Raw genomic sequence first — 25781 nt, forward strand, 5'->3', positions numbered from 1 at the left:
ATAAATAAATTTAAAAAAAACATCAAATTAAAAAAATGGAGTTCATAAAGACGTGTAAAGGAGGAAGAAAAATGTTATATGAAGGTTATGCATACATTGTAGACAAAAAAAAAGAAAATGTCACATATTGGAGATGTGAAAAAAAAGGTTTTTGTGGAGGAAGGCTAAAAACCATTAATGATATAATTGAAAAAGATGCATCAAATCATTCACATCCACCTAATGCAGCAAGAATTTTATCTATGAAAACAATTGAAAAAATAAAAGAAGTTGCTAAAAATTCAGAGGAAGTAACATCAAGCATAATACAAAATTGCACATCTAATTTCCCCCTTGAAGCAGCAGGAGCTCTACCTAAAAAAGAAACTCTTGCCAGAATGGTACGTCGACATCGAACAACACCAAATGGAAACATTTTAAATGATGATTTAAGAAAAACAACCAGAGGAGAAAATTTCATCATGCACGAAAGTGAAAATTTAATCATTCTGTCTACTAAAAAAAATGTAGATCTTCTTTCAAAAAAACAACACTGGCTCTGTGACGGAACATTTGACTCAGCTCCTTTAGGTTTTCAGTTGTATACAATACATGTTTTAATAGAAGATAACCATACCATACCATTAGTATACTGCATATCAAAAAATAAAAATCAGGAAACTTATAATTTAATTTTTAGTATTATAAAAGAAAAAAATCCAGATATCAATCCTATATCAATTACTGTAGATTTTGAAAGAGCAGCAATAAATTGCATGACAAATTTTTTACAAAATACAATAATTTATGGATGCTTTTTTCCATTTTTCCCAATGCCTGTGGAGAAAAATACAATCTTTGGGCTTAAAAATATGGTATAATAATGAAAAAAATGCTCTGATCATAAAATGCTTAGAAGCATTAGCATTTGTGCCAGTGGAAGATGTAGTTGAAACATTTAATGACTTTGTAAAATCAATAGAAAAACAAAACAGTAACATTTTATCTGAATTTTTAAATTATTTTGAAAAAACCTGGATTGGCGAACTACAAGAAGGTACAAGAAGAAAACCTACTTTCGATATTACGATGTGGAACACTTTTGAAAGAACAAAACTAGGGTTACCTAGAACAAACAACTCTCTAGAAGGATGGCACAGAGCATTTGACCAACGAATGTCAATAACCCACCCAAGCATTTGCAGACTAGTTTCAAAAATAAGAAAAGAACAAGCAGAATGGGAGTTAACAATTGAAAAAATTGATTCTGGAGTTGAACTGAGAAAACCCAAAAAAAAATATGAAATCATAAACAACAGGATAATGAAAGTTTTAGAAAAATACAGTGAATACTCAAGATTAGACTTTTTAAAGGCAATAGCACATAATATATAAGATTTACTTAAATAAATCAAGATACATTCGGCCGAGGGCAGATACGATCCAAAATTTTCTGTTACAATCAGTGACTCGGGCGCCGCAACCGCCTCTGGGAACCTATCCATGGGTCCCTACCCTCACGATGTACTTTTAACACATAATATAATTATTATAATTATAATATTATAATTAATATGTTATATATAAGTTGATTTAATTGTCTTTTGTCAGTCCACTATTAAAAATGTTATAAATGTTATATATAAGTTGATTTAATTGTCTTTTGTCAGTCCACTATTAAAAATGTTATAAAACCGTGATTTTTAAGCTTCATTCCCACCCAGCAGCCGGATAAATGTCTTTCGGAATATTGTCCGTCGGACAAATGTCCGTCGGAAAAGCGTCATTCGGATAACAGTCCGGCCACGCAAATACACACATACATAGGCACACACACAAATACTCACATAAATACAGTATGCACAAACACACATATGCAGACACACTCACATAACACATATGCACGCGCGCGCGCACACACACACACACACACACATATGCACACTTATTTTAACCCCTGCAGCAGATGACAGTCACTGTAAATCCAGCTCAGAAAAAGAAGCGTATTATCATTCAGGATTAGCTAAAAATGCATACATCTAAAGAGTTAAAAAAAAAAAAAAAAGAACAGGCACTTGCGGCGGATGCCCTCAGGAATCCTCTAAAAAAGGGAAAGACCCTGCAAGATGCCTATTGTACTAGAGTTTGCTTTCATCTAAAGTTAAAATCAGTTTATGTACTCATTTAAATAAATAAAAGAAAAAACCTTCTGTTTGGGGGCCCATATAACTGCCATTCAATGTTGTTCTTGTCGAGAGCTGCACATACAGCTTGGAATTTTTCTGGCTGAAAATCAGGAAAAAGAAAATAAACTGTAACCCTTTTAGCACTGGTGATGGTTGCTCCTCTTCTCTGCTCCACCCTTCTTTTCCAGTCCCAGCCTAATCTATTGCTGTGATCCTTTTAAATGGACATTAAACTAAAAAGAAAAGTTAAAGGGACAGTCAACACACAAATTGTTATTGTTGACTGATAGATAGACAATGCCTTTACTACCCATTCCCCAGCTTTGTACAACCATTATGGTTATGTTAATATACTTTATAACCTTTAAACCTCTAAATTTCTGTCTGTTTCTAGGTCACTAAAGACAGCCCCATGACCACATGCTTTTTTATTAGCTTTTCACAACAGGGGAGTGCTAGTTCATGTTAGCCATATAGATAACATTGCGCTCACGCCCGTGGGTTATGGCAGACACTGCACTAATTGGCTTAATTTCAAGTGAATAGATAATAAATAAGAAGTCATGTGATCAGGGGGCTGTCAGAAGAGGATTAGATATAAGGTAATTAAAGAGGTAAAAAAATGTGTATTAATATAACCATGTTTTCTGTGCAAAACACAAAATGTAATAAAGAGATTATCTATTCTTTTAAACAATAAAAAAATTGAGTTGCCTGTCCCTTTAATTTTTATTTATTTTTTTTCTAAAAAAAAAAAAAGGTTTATGTTAAAATGTATTTTGATTTTGAAGCTATGAGGTATAAACTCACTAGCTGATCAGCAGAACTCCCACGGTTCCACTAGCATAAAAAATAAATCAGTACAGCAGTGCTTTCCAAACTGTGTGTCGTGACACATTAGTGTGTCTGCAGCAGTGTGTAGGTGTGTCCCTGCTTCAGCACAATTTTTTTTTAATTTAAATTATTTTTTTGGTTTCTGACTTTCCGCCTGCCTGCTACGCATATCACATGGTTGACACGTGATTGATACCTAGTGGGTTACAGATAATCTTAACCTAATGGCGCAGCTCAGTGGGAACTGAAACTATTCCCATTGGCTGCTTTGGCGGCACATTGGCTCCTGACTGCACATATAGTCTCTTCAATTGGCTCCTGAATGCATGTGTAGTCAGTGAGTGGGGCAGCAGTGTGTTTGCAGCATGGTAGTCATTCGGACTCACGGATCTCTGAGGGTGGCAGCTTAAACGCTGAGCTGAAGTCAGAAGTCAAAGCGGGTTTTTTTTTTTGCAGCTAGCTCCCAGTAGAACATTGCTGGTCCTGCTCTTGATATATGGATAGGAAGTGGAAGCTTAAAAATGCTTGATGATGAAATGCGAGTGTCTTTATCTAATATTCCACTAAATATTCAGAAACTATTTTCATCCCATCAACCTCATACATCCTATTAAAATAGTAAGTAGCTATTGGTGTTATTAAACTTTTTTAACTTTTGCACATACATACTGCTACTTGTAAATACATTTCGTTATTATATAATTTATGTATCTGTCCGTATCTCTTAAAACAAGTTAGTTTAACCTCCTGTTTGCTAGTACAACTTAATTACTGTGTCGCAAAATGATGTAGGTCTAAAAAGTGTGTCACCAACATGAAAAGTTTGGAAAGCTCTGCAGTACAGGAACATCTTTTTTTTTTTTTTAAATCTACAATTTATTGTACAGGTACAAATCTCCAAATCCAGAAATATTCTCAAATACAGACTTTCATGAATGGCTTTTTTTCCTTTAAAAAAAATCAAGTTATTAAAAATGACCATTTGTACCTGTATAATGACCTCTTTTAGATCCAAGAAAGAAAAATATTTGTAATGTCCCCTGTATTATTTCCTGTTACACACAATATAACTTCCTCCTTAGCTATATCAGTACTGTCTATCACATCCCACATTAACCTTTCCGATCTACTCAGTTTTTGTTCCTTCTCTCTCCCTCTTTTTTACATTACCGCTTGAATATGGCACAAACCTTCAGGAAGTTTTTCAAAAGAATCTCAGAACTGTCTTCAAATTCCTCTTGGATCTGACTTTGAGAATCAACAGACAGATAAACTTCATTGATCCACTCATATAAAATCTCATGCTGTGCACAAAAACAAAACCACATATTAGGCGCTAAAAGAAACCTAGGACTAACATCATTCTTTTTTTTTAATATAAATTATTGTTCCAGAAATGAATGCGATATATTAGAGGTGAGTTTAGCGGAACTATAGTGTCATTACTTAAAGCTTTTCGGTTGTGTTATTCTATAAAACTAAGTATGCCTACCTACTTTTAAATCAACTGGAAAATAACAGGGGCACAATTCAGACATAGAATTTGATTTTAAACGACTTTCCAATTTACCTCTATTTTTAAATTAGCTTAATTCTCTTGATATCCTTATTTGAACAGAATACCTAGGTAGGTTCAGGAACAGCAACACATTAATGGATGTGTTCACTAGATGTGTTCAGCTAACTCCCAGTAGTGCATTACTCCACCATCAACAAAGGATACTAAGAGAATTAAGCAAATTTAAAAATAGAGGTAAATTGGAAAAATGTTTGGTTTCATGTCCCTTTAAACTGCAAATATCTCTGTACCGCTGTTGCTATGAGAAAATAATCATTAAAGGGACACAAAACCCAATTTCTTCTTTCATGATTCAGATAGAGCATGCAATTTTAAGCAACGTTCTAATTTACTCCCATTATACATTTTTCTTCATTTAGCAAGTGCTACCCAGGTTAGTTGAACCAACAATGGGCCGGCTCCTATGCTTACATTCCTGCTTTTTCAAATAAAGATAGCAAGAGAACGAAGACAATTTGATAATAGGAGTAAATTAGAAAGTTGCTTAAAATTGCATGCCCTATCTGAATCATGAAAGAAAAAAAGTTGTGTTTTATATCCCTTTAAGCCTATGGATTTGTGCCCTAAATGCGTATTGCTGGAGATCCTATACCAGTGGCAGCAATTAGTGACCTGCGAGTCATGTGCAACCTCTGAGGCTTCTCCTTGTGAAACAAATGATGCCCAATTTAACCTCTAAGAAACACATATGCTCTGTTTTTAACCCACAAAACAAGTACTTTTACTTTCAATCAACTCAATTTACTTCATAATCCCCTTTATCCCCTCACTTAAAGTGTAATGAAATACTTTTGAAGCGGGTCTCTATATATAGGGCTAGATTACAAGTGGCACGCTGTTTCGCGAGAGCAATATCGGGGTTTGCATGCGTCGGATGTAGCGCTTGTATTACAAGTTGAAAGTAAACATTGATTGAGCGCAATTGAAGTTAATGCGCGTTGGGATAAAGCGACCGTAGAGCTCTGGTTCACTGGTTTGCAAAACAAAGCACATCCAAAATACATTATAAAGTACAATTACACTCATAATAACACTAATAAAAAAAAATGTATGGGGCAAAAAAGTATTGTCAGCCACCAATTGTGCGAGTTCTCCCACTTAAGAAGATGAGAGAGGCCTGTAATTTTCATCATAGGTATACCTCAACTATGAGATTTTTTTGCATATTATGGTGGAAAAACAGAATTTATGTTTACCTGATAAATTACTTTCTCCAACGGTGTGTCCGGTCCACGGCGTCATCCTTACTTGTGGGATATTCTCTTCCCCAACAGGAAATGGCAAAGAGCCCAGCAAAGCTGGTCACATGATCCCTCCTAGGCTCCGCCTACCCCAGTCATTCGACCGACGTTAAGGAGGAATATTTGCATAGGAGAAACCATATGATACCGTGGTGACTGTAGTTAAAGAAAATAAAATATCAGACCTGATTAAAAAACCAGGGCGGGCCGTGGACCGGACACACCGTTGGAGAAAGTAATTTATCAGGTAAACATAAATTCTGTTTTCTCCAACATAGGTGTGTCCGGTCCACGGCGTCATCCTTACTTGTGGGAACCAATACCAAAGCTTTAGGACACGGATGAAGGGAGGGAGCAAATCAGGTCACCTAAATGGAAGGCACCACGGCTTGCAAAACCTTTCTCCCAAAAATAGCCTCAGAAGAAGCAAAAATATCAAACTTGTAAAATTTGGTAAAAGAGTGCAGTGAAGACCAAGTCGCTGCCCTACATATCTGATCAACAGAAGCCTCGTTCTTGAAGGCCCATGTGGAAGCCACAGCCCTAGTGGAATGAGCTGTGATTCTTTCAGGAGGCTGCCGTCCGGCAGTCTCGTAAGCCAATCTGATGATGCTTTGAATCCAAAAAGAGAGAGAGGTAGAAGTTGCTTTTTGACCTCTCCTTTTACCAGAATACACAACAAACAAGGAAGATGTTTGTCTAAAATCCTTTGTAGCATCTAAATAGAAGTTTAGAGCGCGAACAACATCCAAATTGTGCAACAAACGTTCCTTCTTCGAAACTGGTTTCGGACACAGAGAAGGCACGACTATCTCCTGGTTAATGTTTTTGTTAGAAACAACTTTTGGAAGAAAACCAGGTTTAGTACGTAAAACCACCTTATCTGCATGGAACACCAGATAAGGAGGAGAACACTGCAGAGCAGATAATTCTGAAACTCTTCTAGCAGAAGAAATTGCAACGGAATGTAAGGGTTCAAACGGAACCCCCTGAAGAACTGAAAGAACTAAGTTGAGACTCCAAAGAGGAGTCAAATGTTTGTAGACAGGCTTGATTCTAACCAGAGCCTGAACAAAGGCTTGAACATCTGGCACAGCTGCCAGCTTTTTGTGAAGTAACACAGACAAGGCAGAAATCTGTCCCATCAAGGAACTTGCAGATAATCCTTTTTTCAATCCTTCTCGAAGGAAGGATAGAATCTTAGGAATCTTAACCTTGTCCCAAGGGAATCCTTTAGATTCACACCAACAGATATATTTTTTCCAAATTTAGTGGTAAATGTTTCTAGTTACAGGCTTTCTGGCCTGAACAAGAGTATCAATAACAGAATCTGAGAACCCTCGCTTTGATAAGATCAAGCGTTCAATCTCCAAGCAGTCAGCTGGAGTGGGACCAGATTCGGATGTTCGAACGGACCTTGAACAAGAAGGTCTCGTCTCAAAGGTAGCTTCCATGGTGGAGCCGATGACATATTCACCAGATCTGCATACCAAGTCCTGCGTGGCCACGCAGGAGCTATCAAGATCACCGACGCCCTCTCCTGATCGATCCTGGCTACCAGCCTGGGGATGAGAGGAAACGGCGGGAATACATAAGCTAGATTGAAGGTCCAAGGTGCTACTAGTGCATCTACTAGAGTCGCCTTGGGATCCCTGGATCTGGACCCGTAGCAAGGAACCTTGAAGTTCTGACGAGAGGCCATCAGATCCATGTCTGGAATGCCCCACAGTTGAGTGATTTGGGCAAAGATTTCCGGATGGAGTTCCCACTCCCCCGGATGCAATGTCTGACGACTCAGAAAATCCGCTTCCCAATTTTCCACTCCTGGGATGTGGATTGCAGACAGGTGGCAGGAGCGAGTCTCCGCCCATAGAATGATTTTGGTCACTACTTCCATCGCCAGGGAACTCCTTGTTCCCCCCTGATGGTTAATGTACGCAACAGTCGTCATGTTGTCTGATTGAAACCGTATGAACTTGGCCCTCGCTAGCTGAGGCCAAGCCTTGAGAGCATTGAATATCGCTCTCAGTTCCAGAATATTTATCGGTAGAAGAGATTCTTCCCGAGACCAAAGACCCTGAGCTTTCAGGGATCCCCAGACCGCGCCCCAGCCCATCAGACTGGCGTTGGTCGTGACAATGACCCACTCTGGTCTACGGGAGGTCACCCCTTGTGACATGTTGTCCAGGGACAGCCACCAACGGAGTGAGTCTCTGTATAGTCCCCATTCCACAGACTGAGCATACACAGTTGTAATGGTCTTAGATGAATGCGCGCAAAAGGAACTATGTCCATTGCCGCTACCATCAAACCTATCACTTCCATGCACTGCGCTATGGAAGGAAGAGGAACGGAATGAAGTATCCGACAAGAGTTTAGAAGTTTTGTTTTTCTGGTCTCTGCCAGAAAAATCCTCATTTCTAAGGAGTCTATTATTGTTCCCAAGAAGGGAACTCTTGTCGACGGAGATAGAGAACTCTTTTCCACGTTCACTTTCCTCCGTGAGATCTGAGAAAGGCCAGGACTATGTCCGTGTGAGCCTTTGCTTGAGGAAGGGACGACGCTTGAATCAGAATGTCGTCCAAGTAAGGTACTACAGCAATGCCCCTTGGTCCTAGCACCGCCAGAAGGGACCCTAGTACCTTTGTGAAAATCCTTGGAGCAGTGGCTAATCCGAAAGGAAGCGCCACGAACTGGTAATGCTTGTCCAGGAATGCGAACCTTAGGAACCGATGATGTTCCTTGTGGATAGGAATATGTAGATACGCATCCTTTAAATCCACCGTGGTCAAGAATTGACCTTCCTGGATGGAAGGATTGTTCGAATGGTTTCCATTTTGGACGATGGAACCTTGAAAAACTTGTTTAGGATCTTGAGATCTAAGATTGGTCTGAACGTTCCCTCTTTTTTGGGAACTACGAACAGATTGGGGTAGAACCCCATCCCTTGTTCTTTTAATGGAACAGGATGAATCACCTCCAGAAGATAACCTTGGGAGACTATTTCTAGCGCCCAAGGATCCAGAACATCTCTTGCCCAAGCCTGAGTGAAGAGAGAGAGTCTGCCCCCCACCAAATCCGGTCCCGGATCGGGGGCCCGCATCTCATGCTGTCTTGGGAGCAGTGGCAGGTTTCTTGGCCTGCTTTCCTTTGTTCCAGCCTTGCATTCTCCAGGCTGGATTGGCTTGAGAAGTATTACCCTCCTGCTTAGAGGACGTAGCACTTGGGGCTGGTCCGTTTCTGCGAAAGGGACGAAAATTAGGTTTATTTTTGGCCTTGAAAGACCTATCCTGAGGAAGGGCGTGGCCCTTGCCCCCAGTGATATCAGAGATAATCTCTTTCAAGTCAGGGCCAAACAGTGTTTTCCCCTTGAAAGGAATGTCAAGCAATTTGTAGCAAACCCAGAATTTTTCGCCGCTAACCTAGCCAATTGCAAGGTGGCGTCTAGGGTGAAAGAATTAGCCAATTTAAGAGCACGAATTCTGTCCATAATCTCCTCATAAGAAGAAGAATTACTAATAATCGCCTTTTCTAGCTCATCGAGCCAGAAACACGCGGCTGTAGTGACAGGGACAATGCATGCAATTGGTTGTAGAAGGTAACCTTGCTGAACAAACATCTTTTTTAGCAAACCTAATTTTTTATCCATAGGATCTTGGAAAGTACAACTATCTTCTATGGGTATAGTGGTGCGCTTGTTTAGAGTAGAAACCGCCCCCTCGACCTTGGGGACTGTCTGCCATAAGTCCTTTCTGGGGTCGACTATAGGAAACAATTTTTTAAATATGGGGGGAGGTACGAAAGGTATACCGGGCCTGTCCCATTGTTTATTAACAATGTACGCCACCCGCTTGGGTATAGGAAAAGCTTCGGGGGGCCCCGGGGCCTCTAGGAACTTGTCCATTTTACATAGTGTTTCTGGAATGACCAGATAATCACAATCATCCAAATTGGATAACACCTCCTTAAGCAGAGCGCGGAGATGTTCCAACTTAAATTTAAAAGTAATCACATCAGGTTCAGCTTGTTGAGAAATTTTTCCTGAATCTGAAATTTCTCCCTCAGACAAAACCTCCCTGGCTCCCTCAGACTGGTGTAGGGGCCCTTCAGAAACAAAATCATCAGCGTTCTCATGCTCTTCAGTATTTTCTAAAACAGAGCAATCGCGCTTTCGCTGATAAGTGGGCATATTGGCTAAAATGTTTTTGATAGAATTATCCATTACAGCCGTTAATTGTTGCATAGTAAGGAGTATTGGCGCGCTAGATGTACTAGGGGCCTCCTGTATGGGCAAGACTGGTGTAGACGAAGGAGGGGATGATGCAGTACCATGCTTACTCCCCTCACTTGAGGAATCATCTTGGGCATCATTTTTTCTAAATTTTTTATGACATAAATCACATCTATTTAAATGAGAAGGAACCTTGGCTTCCCCACAGTCAGAACATAATCTATCTGGTAGTTCAGACATGTTAAACAGGCATAAACTTGATAACAAAGCACAAAAAACGTTTTAAAATAAAACCGTTACTGTCACTTTAAATTTTAAACTGAACACACTTTATTACTGCAATTGCGAAAAAGTATGAAGGAATTGTCCAAAATTCACCAAAATTTCACCACAGTGTCTTAAAGCCTTAAAAGTATTGCACACCAAATTTGGAAGCTTTAACCCTTAAAATAACGGAACCGGAGCCGTTTTTATATTTAACCCCTTTACAGTCCCTGGAATCTGCTTTGCTGAGACCCAACCAAGCCCAAAAGGGAATACGATACCAAATAATGCCTTCAGAAAGACTTTTCTATGTATCAGAGCTCCACACACATGCAGCTGCATGTCATGCTGTTCTCAAAAACAAGTGCGCCATACCGGCGCGAAAATGAGGCTCTGACTATGATTAGGGAAAGCCCCTATAGAATAAGGTGTCTAAAACAGTGCCTGCCGACATAATTTTACAAAAAATACCCAGATTAAATGATTCCTCAAGGCTAAATATGTGTAAATATGATCGATTTAGCCCAGAAAATGTCTACAGTCTTAATAAGCCCTTGTGAAGCCCTTATTTACTATCTGAATAAAAATGGCTTATAGGATCCCATAGGGAAAATGACAGCTTCCAGCATTACATCGTCTTGTTAGAATGTGTCATACCTCAAGCAGCAAAAGACTGCTCACTGTTCCCCCAACTGAAGTTAATTCCTCTCAACAGTCCTGTGTGGAACAGCCATGGATTTTAGTAACGGTTGCTAAAATCATTTTCCTCATACAAACAGAAATCTTCATCTCTTTTCTGTTTCAGAGTAAATAGTACATACCAGCACTATTTTAAAATAACAAACTCTTGATTGAATAATAAAAACTACAGTTAAACACTAAAAAACTCTAAGCCATCTCCGTGGAGATGTTGCCTGTACAACGGCAAAGAGAATGACTGGGGTAGGCGGAGCCTAGGAGGGATCATGTGACCAGCTTTGCTGGGCTCTTTGCCATTTCCTGTTGGGGAAGAGAATATCCCACAAGTAAGGATGACGCCGTGGACCGGACACACCTATGTTGGAGAAATAAGTATTTGGTAACCTACAAACAAGCAAGATTTCTGTCTCTCACAGACCTATATCTTCTTCTTTAAGAGGCTCCTCTTTCATCCACTCATTACCTGTATTAATGGCACCTGTTTGAACTTGTTATCAGTATAAAAGACACCTGTCCACAACCTCAAACAGTCACACTCCAAACTCCACTATGGTGAAGACCAAAGAGCTGTCGAAGGACACCAGAAACAAAATTGTAGACCTGCACCAGGCTGGGAAGACTGAATCTGCAATAGGCAAGCAGCTGGGTGTGAAGAAATCAACTGTGGGAGCAATAATTAGGAAATGGAAGACATACAAGACCACTGATGATCTCCCTCGATCTGGGGCTCCACGCAAGATCTCACCCTGTGGGGACAAAATGATCACAAGAATGGTGAGCAAACATCCCAGAACCACATGGGGGGACCAAGTGAATGACCTTCAGAGAGCTGGGACCAACGTAACAAAGGCTACCATCATTAACACACTATGCCGCCAGGGACTCAGATCCTGCAGTGACATGTCCGGGCCCGTCTGAAGTATGCTAGAGAGCATTTGGATGATCCAGAAGCGGATTAGGAGAATGTCATATGGTCAGATGAAACCAAAGTAGAACTGTTTGGTAGAAACACAACTCGTCGTGTTTGGAGGAGAGAGAATGCTGAGTTGCAACCAAAGAACACTATACCTACTGTGAAGCATCGGGGTGGCAACATGCAAAGGGAACAGGACGACTGACCCGTGTACATGAAAGAATGAATGGGGCCATGTATCTTGAGATTTTGAGTGCAAACCTCCTTCCATCAGCAAGGGCATTGAAGATGAAAGGTGGCTGGGTCTTTCAGCATGACAATGATCCCAAACACACCGCCCGGGCAACGAAGGAGTGGCTTCGTAAGAAGCATTTCAAGGTCCTGGAGTGGCCTAGCCAGTCTCCAGATCTCAACCCCATAGAAAACCTTTGGAGGGAGTTGAAAGTCTGTGTTGCCCCGCGACAGCCCCAAAACATCACTGCTCTAGAGGAGATCTGCATGCAGGAATGGGCCAACATACCAGCAACAGTGTGTGACAACCTTGTGAAGACTTACAGAAAACGTTTGACCTCTGTCATTGCCCACAAAGGATATATAAAAGTATTGAGATGAACTTTTGATATTGACCAAATACTTATTTTCCATCATAATTTGAAAATAAATTCTTTCCAAATCAGACAATGTGATTGTCTGGATTTGTTTCCACATTTTGTCTCTCCTAGTTGAGGTATACCTATGGTGAAAATTACAGGCCTCTCTCATCTTCTTAAGTGGGAGAACTTGCACAATTGGTGGCTGACTAAATACTTTTTTGCCCCACTGTACATGTCTCAATATGTATGTGTGTTTGTATATATATATATATATATATATATATGTGTGTGTGTGTGTGTACATATGTATCAATGTATTTACATAAACACAAATACATTTGTATATATATATATATATGTGTGTGTGTGTGTGTGTGTGCGCGCATTAGAGCCCATTGCTGTCAAGTAGATGAAAACATGAAAAAGTATATTTATGCAATATTCATATTTAATAAAGTTTTATACTGTGTATTTACTGTAAATATTTCCCATGCCAATGTTCTGCACAAAGCAGAATATGTTTTAAGTATTTTTAAATAGATATTCCTATATATATTGAGAGAGAAAAGAGAGAAGAGAGAGAGAAGAGATATATTGTACCAAAATACCATCAGACATATAAATAAATTAGTATTTATAAATAAATAGAACATATTCTGCAATGTAAAGAACATTGGAATGTGAAATATTAATATTTCAATTTAGGGTTAGTGCACTTTAGAAAACGTGATCAGGTTTGCGTGCAAGTAGGGTGTTAAGTTTTTCCCCCCACTTTTTTTGCTCCATCGACTTCTATGGGGTTATACGTCAAGACGGTCGTGATATTATAACTAACCTTTTATTGTGTTGGGTTAGCGCAAGAGTGAAATCTTTTTACTTTCAACTTGTAATACGAGCGCTACCTGGCGTGTGCAAAAGGCTTAATTCTACTGGATTTAGCGCGCGAGCAGGAGCCTTAAATACCACTCCACTTGTAATCTTGCCAAAATGGGGGGGGGGGGGGGATGGTGCTGCCTGTTAAAAAAATTGTGGACTGCATATGCACACACAGGCTTCTTAAATAATCTCCCCATTACCTCTTCAAAGAATTCAGAGTTTAGCTGTTGGCCAAGACAGAGGAAAGCAGATAAATGCACAGGCTTCTCAACAGTTTTACAAGATAAATTAGAACTAAATTAGCATAATTTCCCTGTAGTAAAACTATGTCAGGTTTGATTTATTTAAGTCCATCATAAGCATATCCATATCAATTCTGTTTTCCCCCCCGTTATTTTTAAAGATATTTTTTCAATTTACTAATTGTCTATTTTAAAGTTGTATAAAATTCTCAGCACATATGGGTTTCTTTCATGATTCAGATAGAGCATGCAATTTTAAGCCACTTTCTAATTTATTCCTATTATCAATTTTTCTTTGTTCTCTTGCTATCTTTATTTTAAAAAGAAGACATCTAAGGTTTTTTTTTATTCAGAACTCCGGACAGCACTTTTTTAGTGGTGGATGAGTTTATCCACCAATCAGCAAGAACAACCCAGGTTGATCACCAAAAATGGGCCGGCATCTAAACTTACTTTCTTGCATTTCAAATAAAGATACCAAGAGAATGAAGAAAATTTGATAATATGAGTAAATTAGAAAGTTGCTTAAAATGTCATGCTCTATCTGAATCACGAAAGAAAAAAATTTGGGTACAGTGTCCCTTTAACACAATAGGAGAAACATTTTACTGGGCCATAGCGTTTGTGCCTTAGCTAACTCTCAGAAGTAGGAAAGGATCTTACATCATGAGGAATGTGTGTGGTACGACTTGCCCTGGGGTCTAAGCTGCGTGGAGGTCTTTCCAAGGAAACTCCATGAAACCATCCGCTGACTGACAGACGACATTTTCCCTCACACAAAATTTCAGAAACCTGCAACAGCAAAAAAGGTTAGAAACAGTTACCATAAGAAAACAAAATAAAAATAGGAGGAGATCAGGCTCAGACAATAATGTGATTATACAGACGCACTCGGTAAACACATTTTTAGAGGCCTACTAGGAAAGGTATAACTTTGACCCCTGCCTTTTTACACTGACACTTCCAAAACATGCCAGTTCAGTGTTTCTTGAAGACAGAGAATTATAAAAATTACAGTAAAAAATACAGAAAAATGAGAACAAAAATAATCACATTCACTAAAAAGAACAATGTATCTGGAGAATGCTCCATGTGCAGTTACACTGAGTGCTAAGAAAGATTGTTTCTATTACAATGTTATGCCGGCCCACTGGTATGAACTCTTTTTTTTATGACAATTCCAATGAACATCCAATCAGTTTGGGTGTCATATGACACTCTTGAAGTCAAGCCCTTTGAAAGCCTTTAGGAAGTCTGCTTTCTATGTCACAGCTCAGCCAAAAGAGAAAATGAAGGGGCAGAGGAACAGTGTTAGGATTATAAATCTTTAAATATAAACAAATATAAACTTTTTTAAAAAAAATATAATTATGCTGTTTTCTTTTACACTAATATAATTTTTCATTGCAAACATTCTGAAATTTACCATTAATGATTTAGATAGAACATGCAAAGTTTAATTTGGACTTTACTGTCTTTGTAATGCCATTCCTCTCCTGCAAATCTATGTACACAGAATAAACTCTTAATAACTTTCAAAAAGCTCAATGAAAAGAAGATTTATATGAGTGGATTAGATCTGCACAAGGACCTACGTGTGAGGAGGGAGGGGCAAGCATTAAAAATGAAATATAATGTTATTGTTTTAGATAAATGAAGCTATTTAAATTGTTATTAGAGTAATAATTATTTCCTCCTTCCAATAAAGTACAGCTGAAACTTGATCAAATATAAACCTATTCAACTGGAAATAGTTCAATTATATAACTTAATTTATTTTAATGATGTACTAATGTATTTCTAATGTTATAAAACTAAATCAGTATTTTCTGATCTAAAGAAAAATCATTTGAATTATTATTATTCTAAAAATGAAACCTTTATGTAGAAACCATGATTTTAATTGATTTAAATTGTGATTACCCTTCTTTAGTAGGGGTTTTATTTTAGTCTAAGCTGGTGCATAACAAGAATGAAGATATTTGTGATGCTGCCAAAATCCTGAAATCATCAGCAAAATGTACTTATTGAGTTACTAAGCATTTCTGTGAAATGGGCTTACATTTATAAATGTGATGTGTAAATTATGGTATACAATACACTACCCGCTATATTGTCCATATCTGCAAAGAGTATTAGGGAAGAGACAATATGCAAAAGAAAAGGTCAAAACACTGAGTTCTACTTTTTCAAGAAGCCAATAAAGAAATGCTCCATTAGTATAAAAAGGATGATACAGCCTTATAATAGGAGGCACTTCAGAAAGAACTGGAATAGCAAGACATTGAACATAAAACAGGTTTTTCCATTAGTTTAAAAAACAGAATTTATGCTTACCTGATAAATTACTTTCTCCAACGGTGTGTCTGGTCCACGGCGTCATCCTTACTTGTGGGAATATCTCTTCCCCAACAGAAAATGGCAAAGAGTCCAAGCAAAGCTGGCCATATAGTCCCTCCTAGGCTCCGCCCACCCCAGTCATTCGACCGACGGACAGGAGGAAAAAATAGGAGAAACCATAGGGTGCCGTGGTGACTGTAGTTAGAGAAAAAAATTCATCAGACCTGATTAAAAAACCAGGGCGGGCCGTGGACCAGACACACCGTTGGAGAAAGTAATTTATCAGGTAAGCATAAATTCTGTTTTCTCCAACATTGGTGTGTCCGGTCCACGGCGTCATCCTTACTTGTGGGAACCAATACCAAAGCTTTAGGACACGGATGAAGGGAGGGAGCAAATCAGGTTACCTAAACGGAAGGCACCACGGCTTGCAAAACCTTTCTCACAAAAATAGCCTCCGAAGAAGCAAAAGTATCAAATTTGTAAAATTTGGCAAAAGTGTGCAGTGAAGACCAAGTCGCTGCCTTACATATCTGATCAACAGAAGCCTCATTCTTGAAGGCCCATGTGGAAGCTACAGCCCTAGTGGAGTGAGCTGTGATTCTTTCAGGAGGCTGCCGTCCGGCAGTCTCATAAGCCAATCGGATGATGCTTTTAAGCCAAAAAAAAAGAGAGGTAGAAGTTGCTTTTTGACCTCTCCTTTTACCAGAATAGACGACAAACAGAGAAGAAGTTTGTCTGAACTCTTTTGTAGCTTCTAAGTAGAATTTTAGAGCACGGACTACATCTAAATTGTGTAGCAAACGTTCCTTCTTTGAAACTGGATTCGGACACAAAGAAGGTACAACTATCTCCTGATTAATATTTTTGTTGGAAACAACCTTTGGTAGAAAACCAGGCTTAGTACGCAAAACAACCTTATCTGAATGGAACACCAGATAGGGCGGAGTACACTGTAGAGCAGATAACTCAGAAACTCTTCTAGCAGAAGAAATAGCAACCAAAAACAAAACTTTCCAAGATAACAACTTAATATCTATGGAATGTAAAGGTTCAAACGGAACCCCTTGAAGAACTGAAAGAACTAGATTTAAACTCCAGGGAGGAGTCAAAGGTCTGTAAACAGGCTTGATCCTAACCAAAGCCTGAACAAATGCTTGAACATCTGGCACAACTGCCAGTCTTTTGTGTAGTAAGACAGATAAAGCAGAAATCTGTCCCTTTAGAGAACTCGCAGATAATCCTTTATCCAAACCTTCTTGTAGAAAGGAAAGAATCTTAGGAATTTTTATCCTATTCCATGGGAATCCCTTGGATTCACACCAGCAGATATATCTTTTCCATATTTTATGGTAAATCTTTCTAGTTACCGGTTTTCTGGCTTGAACCAGAGTATCTATCACAGAATCTGAAAACCCACGCTTTGATAGAATCAAGCGTTCAATCTCCAAGCCGTCAGCTGGAGGGAGACCAGATTTGGATGTTCAAATGGACCCTGAACAAGGTGGTCCTGTCTCAAGGGTAGCTTCCATGGTGGAACCGATTACATATTCACCAGGTCTGCATACCAAGTCCTGCGTGGCCACGCAGGAGCTATCAAGATCACAGAGGCCCTCTCCTGTTTGATCCTGGCTACCAGCCTGGGAATGAGAGGAAACGGTGGAAACACATAAGCTAGGTTGAAGGTCCAAGGCGCTACTAGTGCATCCACTAGAGTCGCCTTGGGATCCCTGGATCTGGACCCATAGCAAGGAACCTTGAAGTTCTGACGAGACGCCATCAGATCCATATCTGGAATGCCCCATAGTTGCGTCAACTGGGCAAAGATCTCCGGGTGGAGTTCCCACTCCCCCGGATGGAATGTCTGACGACTCAAATAATCCGCTTCCCAGTTTTCCACACCTGGAATGTGGATCGCAGATAGGTGGCAGGAGTGATCCTCTGCCCATTGTATTATTTTGGTCACTTCTTTCATCGCCAGGGAACTCCTTGTTCCCCCCTGATGATTGATATACGCAACACTCGTCATGTTGTCTGATTGGAATCTTATGAATCTGGCCTTTGCTAGCTGAGGCCAAGCCCTGAGAGCATTGAATATCGCTCTTAGTTCCAGAATGTTTATCGGGAGAAGAGACTCTTCCCGAGACCATAGTCCCTGAGCTTTCAGGGATTCCCAGACCGCGCCCCAGCCCACTAGACTGGCGTCGGTCGTGACGATGACCCACTCTGGTCTGCGGAAGCTCATTCCCTGGGATATGTGGTCCAGGGTTAGCCACCAACGGAGTGAATCTCTGGTCTTCTGATCTACCTGAATCACTGGAGACAAGTCTGTATAGTCCCCATTCCACTGTTTCAGCATGCACAGTTGTAATGGTCTTAGATGAATTTGCGCAAAAGGAACTATGAGAATGAAGAACTTGACAAGCGCTTAGAAGTTTTGACTTTCTGACATCCTCATTTCTAAGGAATCTATTATTGTTCCCAAGAAGGGAACTCTTGTCGACGGAGACAAAGAACTTTTTTCTATGTTCACCTTCCATCCGTGAGATCTGAGAAAGGCCAGAACGATGTCTGTATGAGCCTTTGCTTTTGAAAGGGACGACGCTTGTATTAGAATGTCGTCCAAGTATGGTACTACTGCAATGCCCCTCGGTCTTAGAACCGCTAGAAGGGACCCGAGTACCTTTGTGAAAATCCTTGGAGCAGTGGCTAACCCGAATGGGAGGGCCACAAACTGGTAATGTTTGTCCAGAAAGGCGAACCTTAGGAACTGATGATGTTCTTTGTGGATAGGAATATGTAGGTACGCATCCTTTAGATCCACGGTAGTCATAAATTGACCTTCCTGGATAGTAGGTAGAATCGTTCGAATGGTTTCCATTTTGAACGATGGCACCCTGAGAAATTTGTTTAGGATCTTTAAATCCAGAATTGGTCTGAAGGTTCCCTCTTTTTTGGGAACTACGAACAGATTTGAGTAAAATCCCATTCCTTGTTCCGTCATTGGAACTGGGTGTATCACTCCCATCTTTAACAGGTCTTCTACACAATGTAAGAACGCCTGTCTCATTATTTGGTTTGAGGATAAGTGAGACATGTGGAACCTTCCCCTTGGGGGTAGTTCCTTGAATTCCAGAAGATAACCCTGAGAAACTATTTCTAGCGTCCAGGGATCCTGAACATCTCTTGCCCAAGCCTGAGCAAAGAGAGAGAGTCTGCCCCCCACTAGATCCGGTCCCGGATCGGGGGCTACTCCTTCATGCTGTTTTGTTAGCAGCGGCAGGCTTCTTGGCCTGCTTACCCTTGTTCCAGCCTTGCATCGGTTTCCAGGCTGGTTTGGTCTGTGAGGCATTACCCTCTTGCTTAGAGGATGCAGAATTAGAGGCCGGTCCATTCCTGAAATTACGAAAGGAACGAAAATTAGACTTATTCTTGGCTTTGAAAGGCCTATCTTGTGGGAGGGCGTGGCCCTTTCCCCCAGTGATGTCTGAGATAATCTCTTTCAATTCTGGCCCAAAGAGAGTTTTACCCTTGAAGGGGATATTATGCAATTTTGTCTTGGATGATACATCCGCTGACCAAGACTTTAGCCAAAGCGCTCTGCGCGCCACAATTGCAAACCCTGAATTTTTCGCCGCTAATCTAGCTAATTGCAAAGCGGCATCTAAAATAAAAGAGTTAGCCAACTTAAGTGCGTGAACTCTGTCCATAACCTCCTCATATGGGAGTCTCTCTACCGAGCGACTTTTCTAGTTCCTCGAACCAGAACCACGCTGCTGTAGTGACAGGAACAATGCACGAAATGGGTTGAAGAAGGTAACCTTGCTGTACAAAAATCTTTTTAAGCAAACCCTCCAATTTTTTTATCCATAGGATCTTTGAAAGCACAATTATCCTCGATAGGAATAGTAGTGCGCTTGTTTAGAGTAGAAACTGCCCCCTCGACCTTAGGGACTGTCTGCCATAAGTCCTTTCTGGGGTCGACCATAGGAAATAATTTCTTAAATATAGGAGGGGGAACAAAAGGTATGCCGGGCTTCTCCCACTCCTTATTCACTATGTCCGCCACCCGCTTGGGTATAGGAAAAGCGTCAGGGTGCACCGAAACCTCTAGGAACTTGTCCATCTTGCATAATTTTTCTGGAATGACCAGGTTGTCACAATCATCCAGAGTAGATAACACCTCCTTAAGCAGTGCGCGGAGATGTTCTAATTTAAATTTAAATGTCACAACATAAGGTTCAGCCTGTTGAGAAATTTTTCCTGAATCTGAAATTTCCCCATCTGACAAAACCTCCCTCATGGCCCCTTCAGATTGGTGTGAGGGTATGACAGAACAATTATCATCAGCGCCCTCCTGCTCTTCAGTGTTTAAAACGGAGCAATCGCGCTTTCTCTGATATGCAGGCATTTTGGATAAAATATTTGCTATGGAGTTATCCATTACAGCCGCAATTGTTGCATGGTAATAAGCATTGGCGCGCTAGAAGTACTAGGGGCCTCCTGCGTGGGCAAAACTGGTGTAGACACAGAAGGAGATGATGTAGAACCATGTCTACTCCCTTCATCTGATGAATCATCTTGGGCAACTTCCTTATCTGTGACAGTACTGTCCTTACTTTGTTTGGACGCTATGGCACAATTATCACATAATTTTGAAGGGGGAGACACATTGACTTTCATACATATAGAACATAGCTTATCTGAAGGCACAGACATATTAAACAGGCTTAAACTTGTCAGTAAAGCACAAAAACCGTTTTAAAACAAAACCGTTACTGTCTCTTTAAATTTTAAACAGAGCACACTTTATTACTGAATATGTGAAAAAATATGAAGGAATTGTTCAAAATTTACCAAAATTTCACCACATTGTCTTAAAGCATTAAAGGTATTGCACACCAATTTTCAGAGCTTTAACCCTTAAAATAACGAAACCGGAGCCGGTTACAGTTTTAACCCCTCTACAGTCCCAGCTACAGCCTTTGCTGCAACTTTACCAAGCCCAGAGGGGAATACGATACCAAATGACGCCTTCTAGGAACTTTTCCAACTATCTTCAGATCCTCACACATGCATCTGCATGTCTTGCTCTCAAAAACAACTGCGCAGTAATGGCGCGTAAATGAGGCTCAGCCTACAACTGGGAAGGCCCTTCCTGACTGGAAAAGGTGTCTAACATAGTGCCTGACGTTAAAAAACGTTCCCCAAGTTTATAAGTGTGAAATACCAGCATAAACATGTATAAAATGCCCAAATAAAGCAATCGATTTTGCCCATAAAAGTGTCTACCAGTTTTATAGCCCATATTAAGCCCTTTATTCTGCTTGAGACTAAGAAAATGGCTTACCGGTCCCCATGAGGGGAAATGACAGCCTTCCAGCATTACACAGTCTTGTTAGAAATATGGCTAGTCATACCTTAAGCAGAAAAGTCTGCTAACTGTTTCCCCCAACTGAAGTTACTTCATCTCAACAGTCCTATGTGGAAACAGCAAAGGATTTTAGTTACTGTCTGCTAAAATCATCTTCCTCTCACAAACAGAATTCTTCATCTTTTTCTGTTTCAGAGTAAATAGTACATACCAGCACTATTTTAAAATAACAAACACTTGATAGTAGAATAAAAAACTACAACTAAACACCACATACTCTTAACCATCTCCGTGGAGATGTTGCCTGTGCAACGGCAAAGAGAATGACTGGGGTGGGCGGAGCCTAGGAGGGACTATATGGCCAGCTTTGCTGGGACTCTTTGCCATTTCCTGTTGGGGAAGATATTCCCACAAGTAAGGATGACGCCGTGGACCGGACACACCAATGTTGGAGAAATTAGAGTATCAGATCTTTTGTTTCTCACCTGATGGAAAGAGACAGGAGAAACCTCAAAGAAAGCCAAAGAGTTCCATGTAGGAAGAAGAGCCTTTTTGATGGATCCAGGATGTCCTTGCTCTGAAAAGGAGACATAGACACATTTGAAAGAGATCGGTGGTGCAGGGCAACTCGTTATTCTAGAATGTAGTCCTTGTAACATTATTAACAGGTTCTCAGTATAAGTGAGACAAGACACCTCTTCTGTAAACAGTCACTCTTTAGCCTAGAAACACCTGGACAGGCACCTTAAGGTAGAAAAATCCTATTGGCTGATTGCATCAGCCAATAGGATTTTTTCTACCTTAATTCCAATTGGCTATCCAAATGCCCTTTTCAGGGCAATGGGGAGCTTAGGTTTTTTTAGTTGGGCTTTTATTTGGGGGGTTGTTTGCATTGTTTTTTAAAGGTTAAAGAGCTGATTTATTTGGGGCAATGCCCCGCAAAAGGCCCTTTTAAGGGCTATTGGTAGTTTAGTTTAGGCTAGGGTTTTTTTATTATTTTGGGTGGGCTTTTTTTATTTTGATAGGGCTATTAGATTAGGTGTAATTAGTTTAAAGATCTTGTAAATTGTTTTTTATTTTCTGTAATTTGTTTTTTTGGTAATTTAGCTAATTGTATTTAATGTAGGGAATTTATTTAATTGTAGTGTAGTGTTAGGTGTTAGTGTAACTTAGGTTAGGTTTTATTTTACAGGTAAATTTGTATTTATTTTAGCTAGGTATTTATTAAATAGTTAATAACTATTTAGTAACTATTCTACCTAGTTAAAATACAAACTTGCCTGTAAAATAAAAATAAACCCTAAACTAGCTACAATGTAACTATTAGTTATATTGTAGCTAGTTTAGGGTTTATTTTATAGGTAGTTTTAAATAGGAATAATTTAGGTAAGGATAGTAATTGTATTTAGATTTATTTAAATTATATTTAAGTTAGGGGGTGTTAGGGTTAGACTTAGGTTTAGGGGTTAATACATTTTGAATAGTGGCGGTGACGTTAGGGGCGGCAAATTAGGGGTTAATAAATGTAGGTAGGTTGTGGCGACATTGGGGGAGGGAGATTAGGGGTTAATAAATATAATGTAGGTGTCAGAAATGTTGGGGGCAACAGATTAGGGGTCAATAAGTATAATGTAAGTAGCAGCGGTGTTGGGGCAGCAGATTAGGGGTTAATATTATTTAACTAGTGTTTGTGAGGCGGGAGTGTGGCGGTTTAGGGGTTAATATGTTTATTATAGCGGCGGTGATGTCCGGAGCGTCAGATTAGGGGTTAATATTTTTTTTATAGTGTTTGCAATGCGGGAGGGCCTCGGTTTAGGGGTTAATAGGTAGTTTATGGGTGTTAGTGTACTTTTTAGCACTTTAGTTATGAGTTTTATGCTACAGCGTTGTAACATAAAACTCATAACTACTGACTTTAAAATGCGGTACGAATCTTGACAGGGTAGGGTGTACCGCTCACTTTTTGGCCTCCCAGGACAAACTCATAATACCGGCGCTATGGAAGTCCCATAGAAAAAAGGCTTTACGAAATTTACGTAAGTTGGTTTGCGGTAAGGCCAAAAAAGTGTGCGGTGCCCCTAAACCTGCAAGACTCTTAATACCAGCAGTAGTAAAAAAGCAGCGTTAGGACCTGTTAACGCTGCTTTTTCATCTTACCGCAAAACTCGTAATCTAGCCGTTTGTGTTTTTGCGCATCCAGTGTACTTAAAATTATGATTTAATGTTGCACATATTTTATATTATTTATTCCTTTGTAATTTACATACAAATTTTGTGCTAGATTACAAGTGGAGTGCTATATATTACTTTGATGAAAGCGATATTAGCGATCCCCTTTGTAATACCAGTGCATGATAATGTGCGCTGATATTACAAGTGAGTCGCACACATTCGCATTGCTAGGAAGCATTGCTCTCACGAGAGCGCGCTTCCAAAGGATTCTATGGGTGTCTCATTCTGATGACGTCAGAAGAGGGTAATTTGCACAGCGATGGTAGCAATCAAATATATATATACCTGGGAGAGGTGCTTTGCACTAACAAAATTTAATTGGGTATGGAGAAGAGTCCACTACAGAATGCACTACAGCACTCTATGCTCACTATGCTAACTATTAAGGCAGAAAGAGTATAAGAAAAATAAAACGTAACTTTTAATACTATATTAAAAATGGGATAAAAAAAAAATACCACATTAAAAATTGGGAAACACCCTGTTACCCAATATTCAATGTAGTATTTTTCATCCCATTCTGCAGTGTACTCTTCTCCACATCAAATTCAATTCTTAGAGAATCTAACCAGCTCAGAAACCTTTAGATAATTTGGGCCCTTAGACTCTTGAAAAATATATATAGTGTCCATCAATGTGCACATAGAAACTCTATCTCCAATCTGAAAAAATATATTATGAATATACTTTTCATATTAGACTAACTGTGTGTGCTATAAAAAGAGGCAAAAAGCCACAAGAAGAAAATACCTTACTATGTTCGAGCTCAAAAAGGCAGCAAAAACACATCCATGATTTTGCTTTTCATTACCTTCTGTAGCATAAAAAGTTTTCAATAAACTTTAAAAACAAATCAAGTAAGTCCCTATAATACTGTTCATCGGATACTAAAACATTCTTGAATTAGACACTTAGACAATATTTTTGTTTAGTCCAACAACAATAGCAGCATCAACCATCACTTCAAAGCAAAACTACATGTACTGTTGGATCATGATAGGCTTAAAAATGTTCATGAAATAAAAGCCATATTTTTTAGTTTCCCACTCTCAGAAGTAAATAACTAGGACACACGCACACCGAAAATGTATGTTTTGATTAATAGTGTTAATTTCTTTTTTCTTAACGTTTCCATGGAAGCATTTTGTTCAAACATGACCTTCTGTAAAAAATGTCTATTAATATGGACGTGTTGTCAGATTCGTTGCAAGATAATACATTAGTTTTTCACGACCTGTTTGTTTCTAACACTTTCAATCTTCTAGCAATTACTGAAACCTGGCTATCTTCCTCTGACACTGCTACCATTGCTGCTCTAATGCACGGCGGTCTCCACTTTAGCCACACACCTAGGCCAGGTGAGAGACATGGTGGCGGTGTTGGAATCTTACTATCCCCTCCTGCTCCTATCAGCACCTCCATCCTCATCCATCTCTCTCCTTCTCCTCCTCTGAAGTCCACTGCATCCGCATTTTCTCCCCCCTCTCCCTCAAGGTGGCAGTTATCTATCGCCCCCCTGGACCAACCTCCCAATTCCTCGACAACTTTGATGCCTGGCTTTCTCACTTTCTCTCTACAAATACACCTGCTCTAATCCAAGGGGACTTCAACATCCCCATTGATAACCCATCTGCCCCTGCTGCCTCTAAACTTCTCTCACTCACAAACTCCTTTAGTCTTTCACAATCCACCCTATTCCCTACTCACTGCGACGGACACCATCTTGATCTGGTATTCTCCTACCTCTTCTCCCCTTCTGATGTCACCTGTCGCCCATTTCCCATCTCAGACCACCATCTGCTCACCTATAATCTCAATGTACATGCTAAACCTATTTCTCCCCCCCGCCTCCGCAACTGTAGAAATCTGCACACTGTGGATCCTCTCCAACTTTCTAACCTTATTCAAAAACGCCTTCCCCACACTTCCACGGTATCCTGCCCTGACCTTGCTACAAACCACTATAACAATACTCTCTCCTCTGCACTCGACACCCTTGCTCCTCCACAAATACGCAAAACCCCACGTCGTCAGCTCCAGCCCTGGCACTCTCAGCAAACACGCTATCTACAAAAATGCTCCCGTGCTGCTGAACGTGCCTGGAGGAAATCCTGCTCTGAACCCGATTTCCTACACTATAAGTTAATTCTTTATTCTTACTCCTCTGCCCTTCACTTAGCCAAGCAAAACTACTTCTA

General features: G+C 39.9%; 1 protein-coding gene across 1 annotated transcript in view; it reads right to left on the reverse strand.

Moving 5' to 3' along the window:
* The window catches only part of OGFOD1 (2-oxoglutarate and iron dependent oxygenase domain containing 1), a 104589-nt gene that overhangs the window by 33990 nt on the left and 44818 nt on the right, over window positions 1-25781 (reverse strand). Inside the window, exons 6-9 of the mRNA XM_053700305.1 lie at window positions 21837-21928; window positions 14301-14429; window positions 4190-4303; window positions 2186-2265 (exon numbers count right to left, since the gene is read on the reverse strand). Coding sequence (XP_053556280.1) covers window positions 2186-2265; window positions 4190-4303; window positions 14301-14429; window positions 21837-21928 — 415 coding nt within the window. The remainder of the gene's footprint in view (window positions 1-2185; window positions 2266-4189; window positions 4304-14300; window positions 14430-21836; window positions 21929-25781) is intronic.

The sequence above is a fragment of the Bombina bombina genome, chromosome 1 (genome assembly GCF_027579735.1).
Source record: "Bombina bombina isolate aBomBom1 chromosome 1, aBomBom1.pri, whole genome shotgun sequence".
NCBI lineage: Eukaryota > Metazoa > Chordata > Amphibia > Anura > Bombinatoridae > Bombina > Bombina bombina.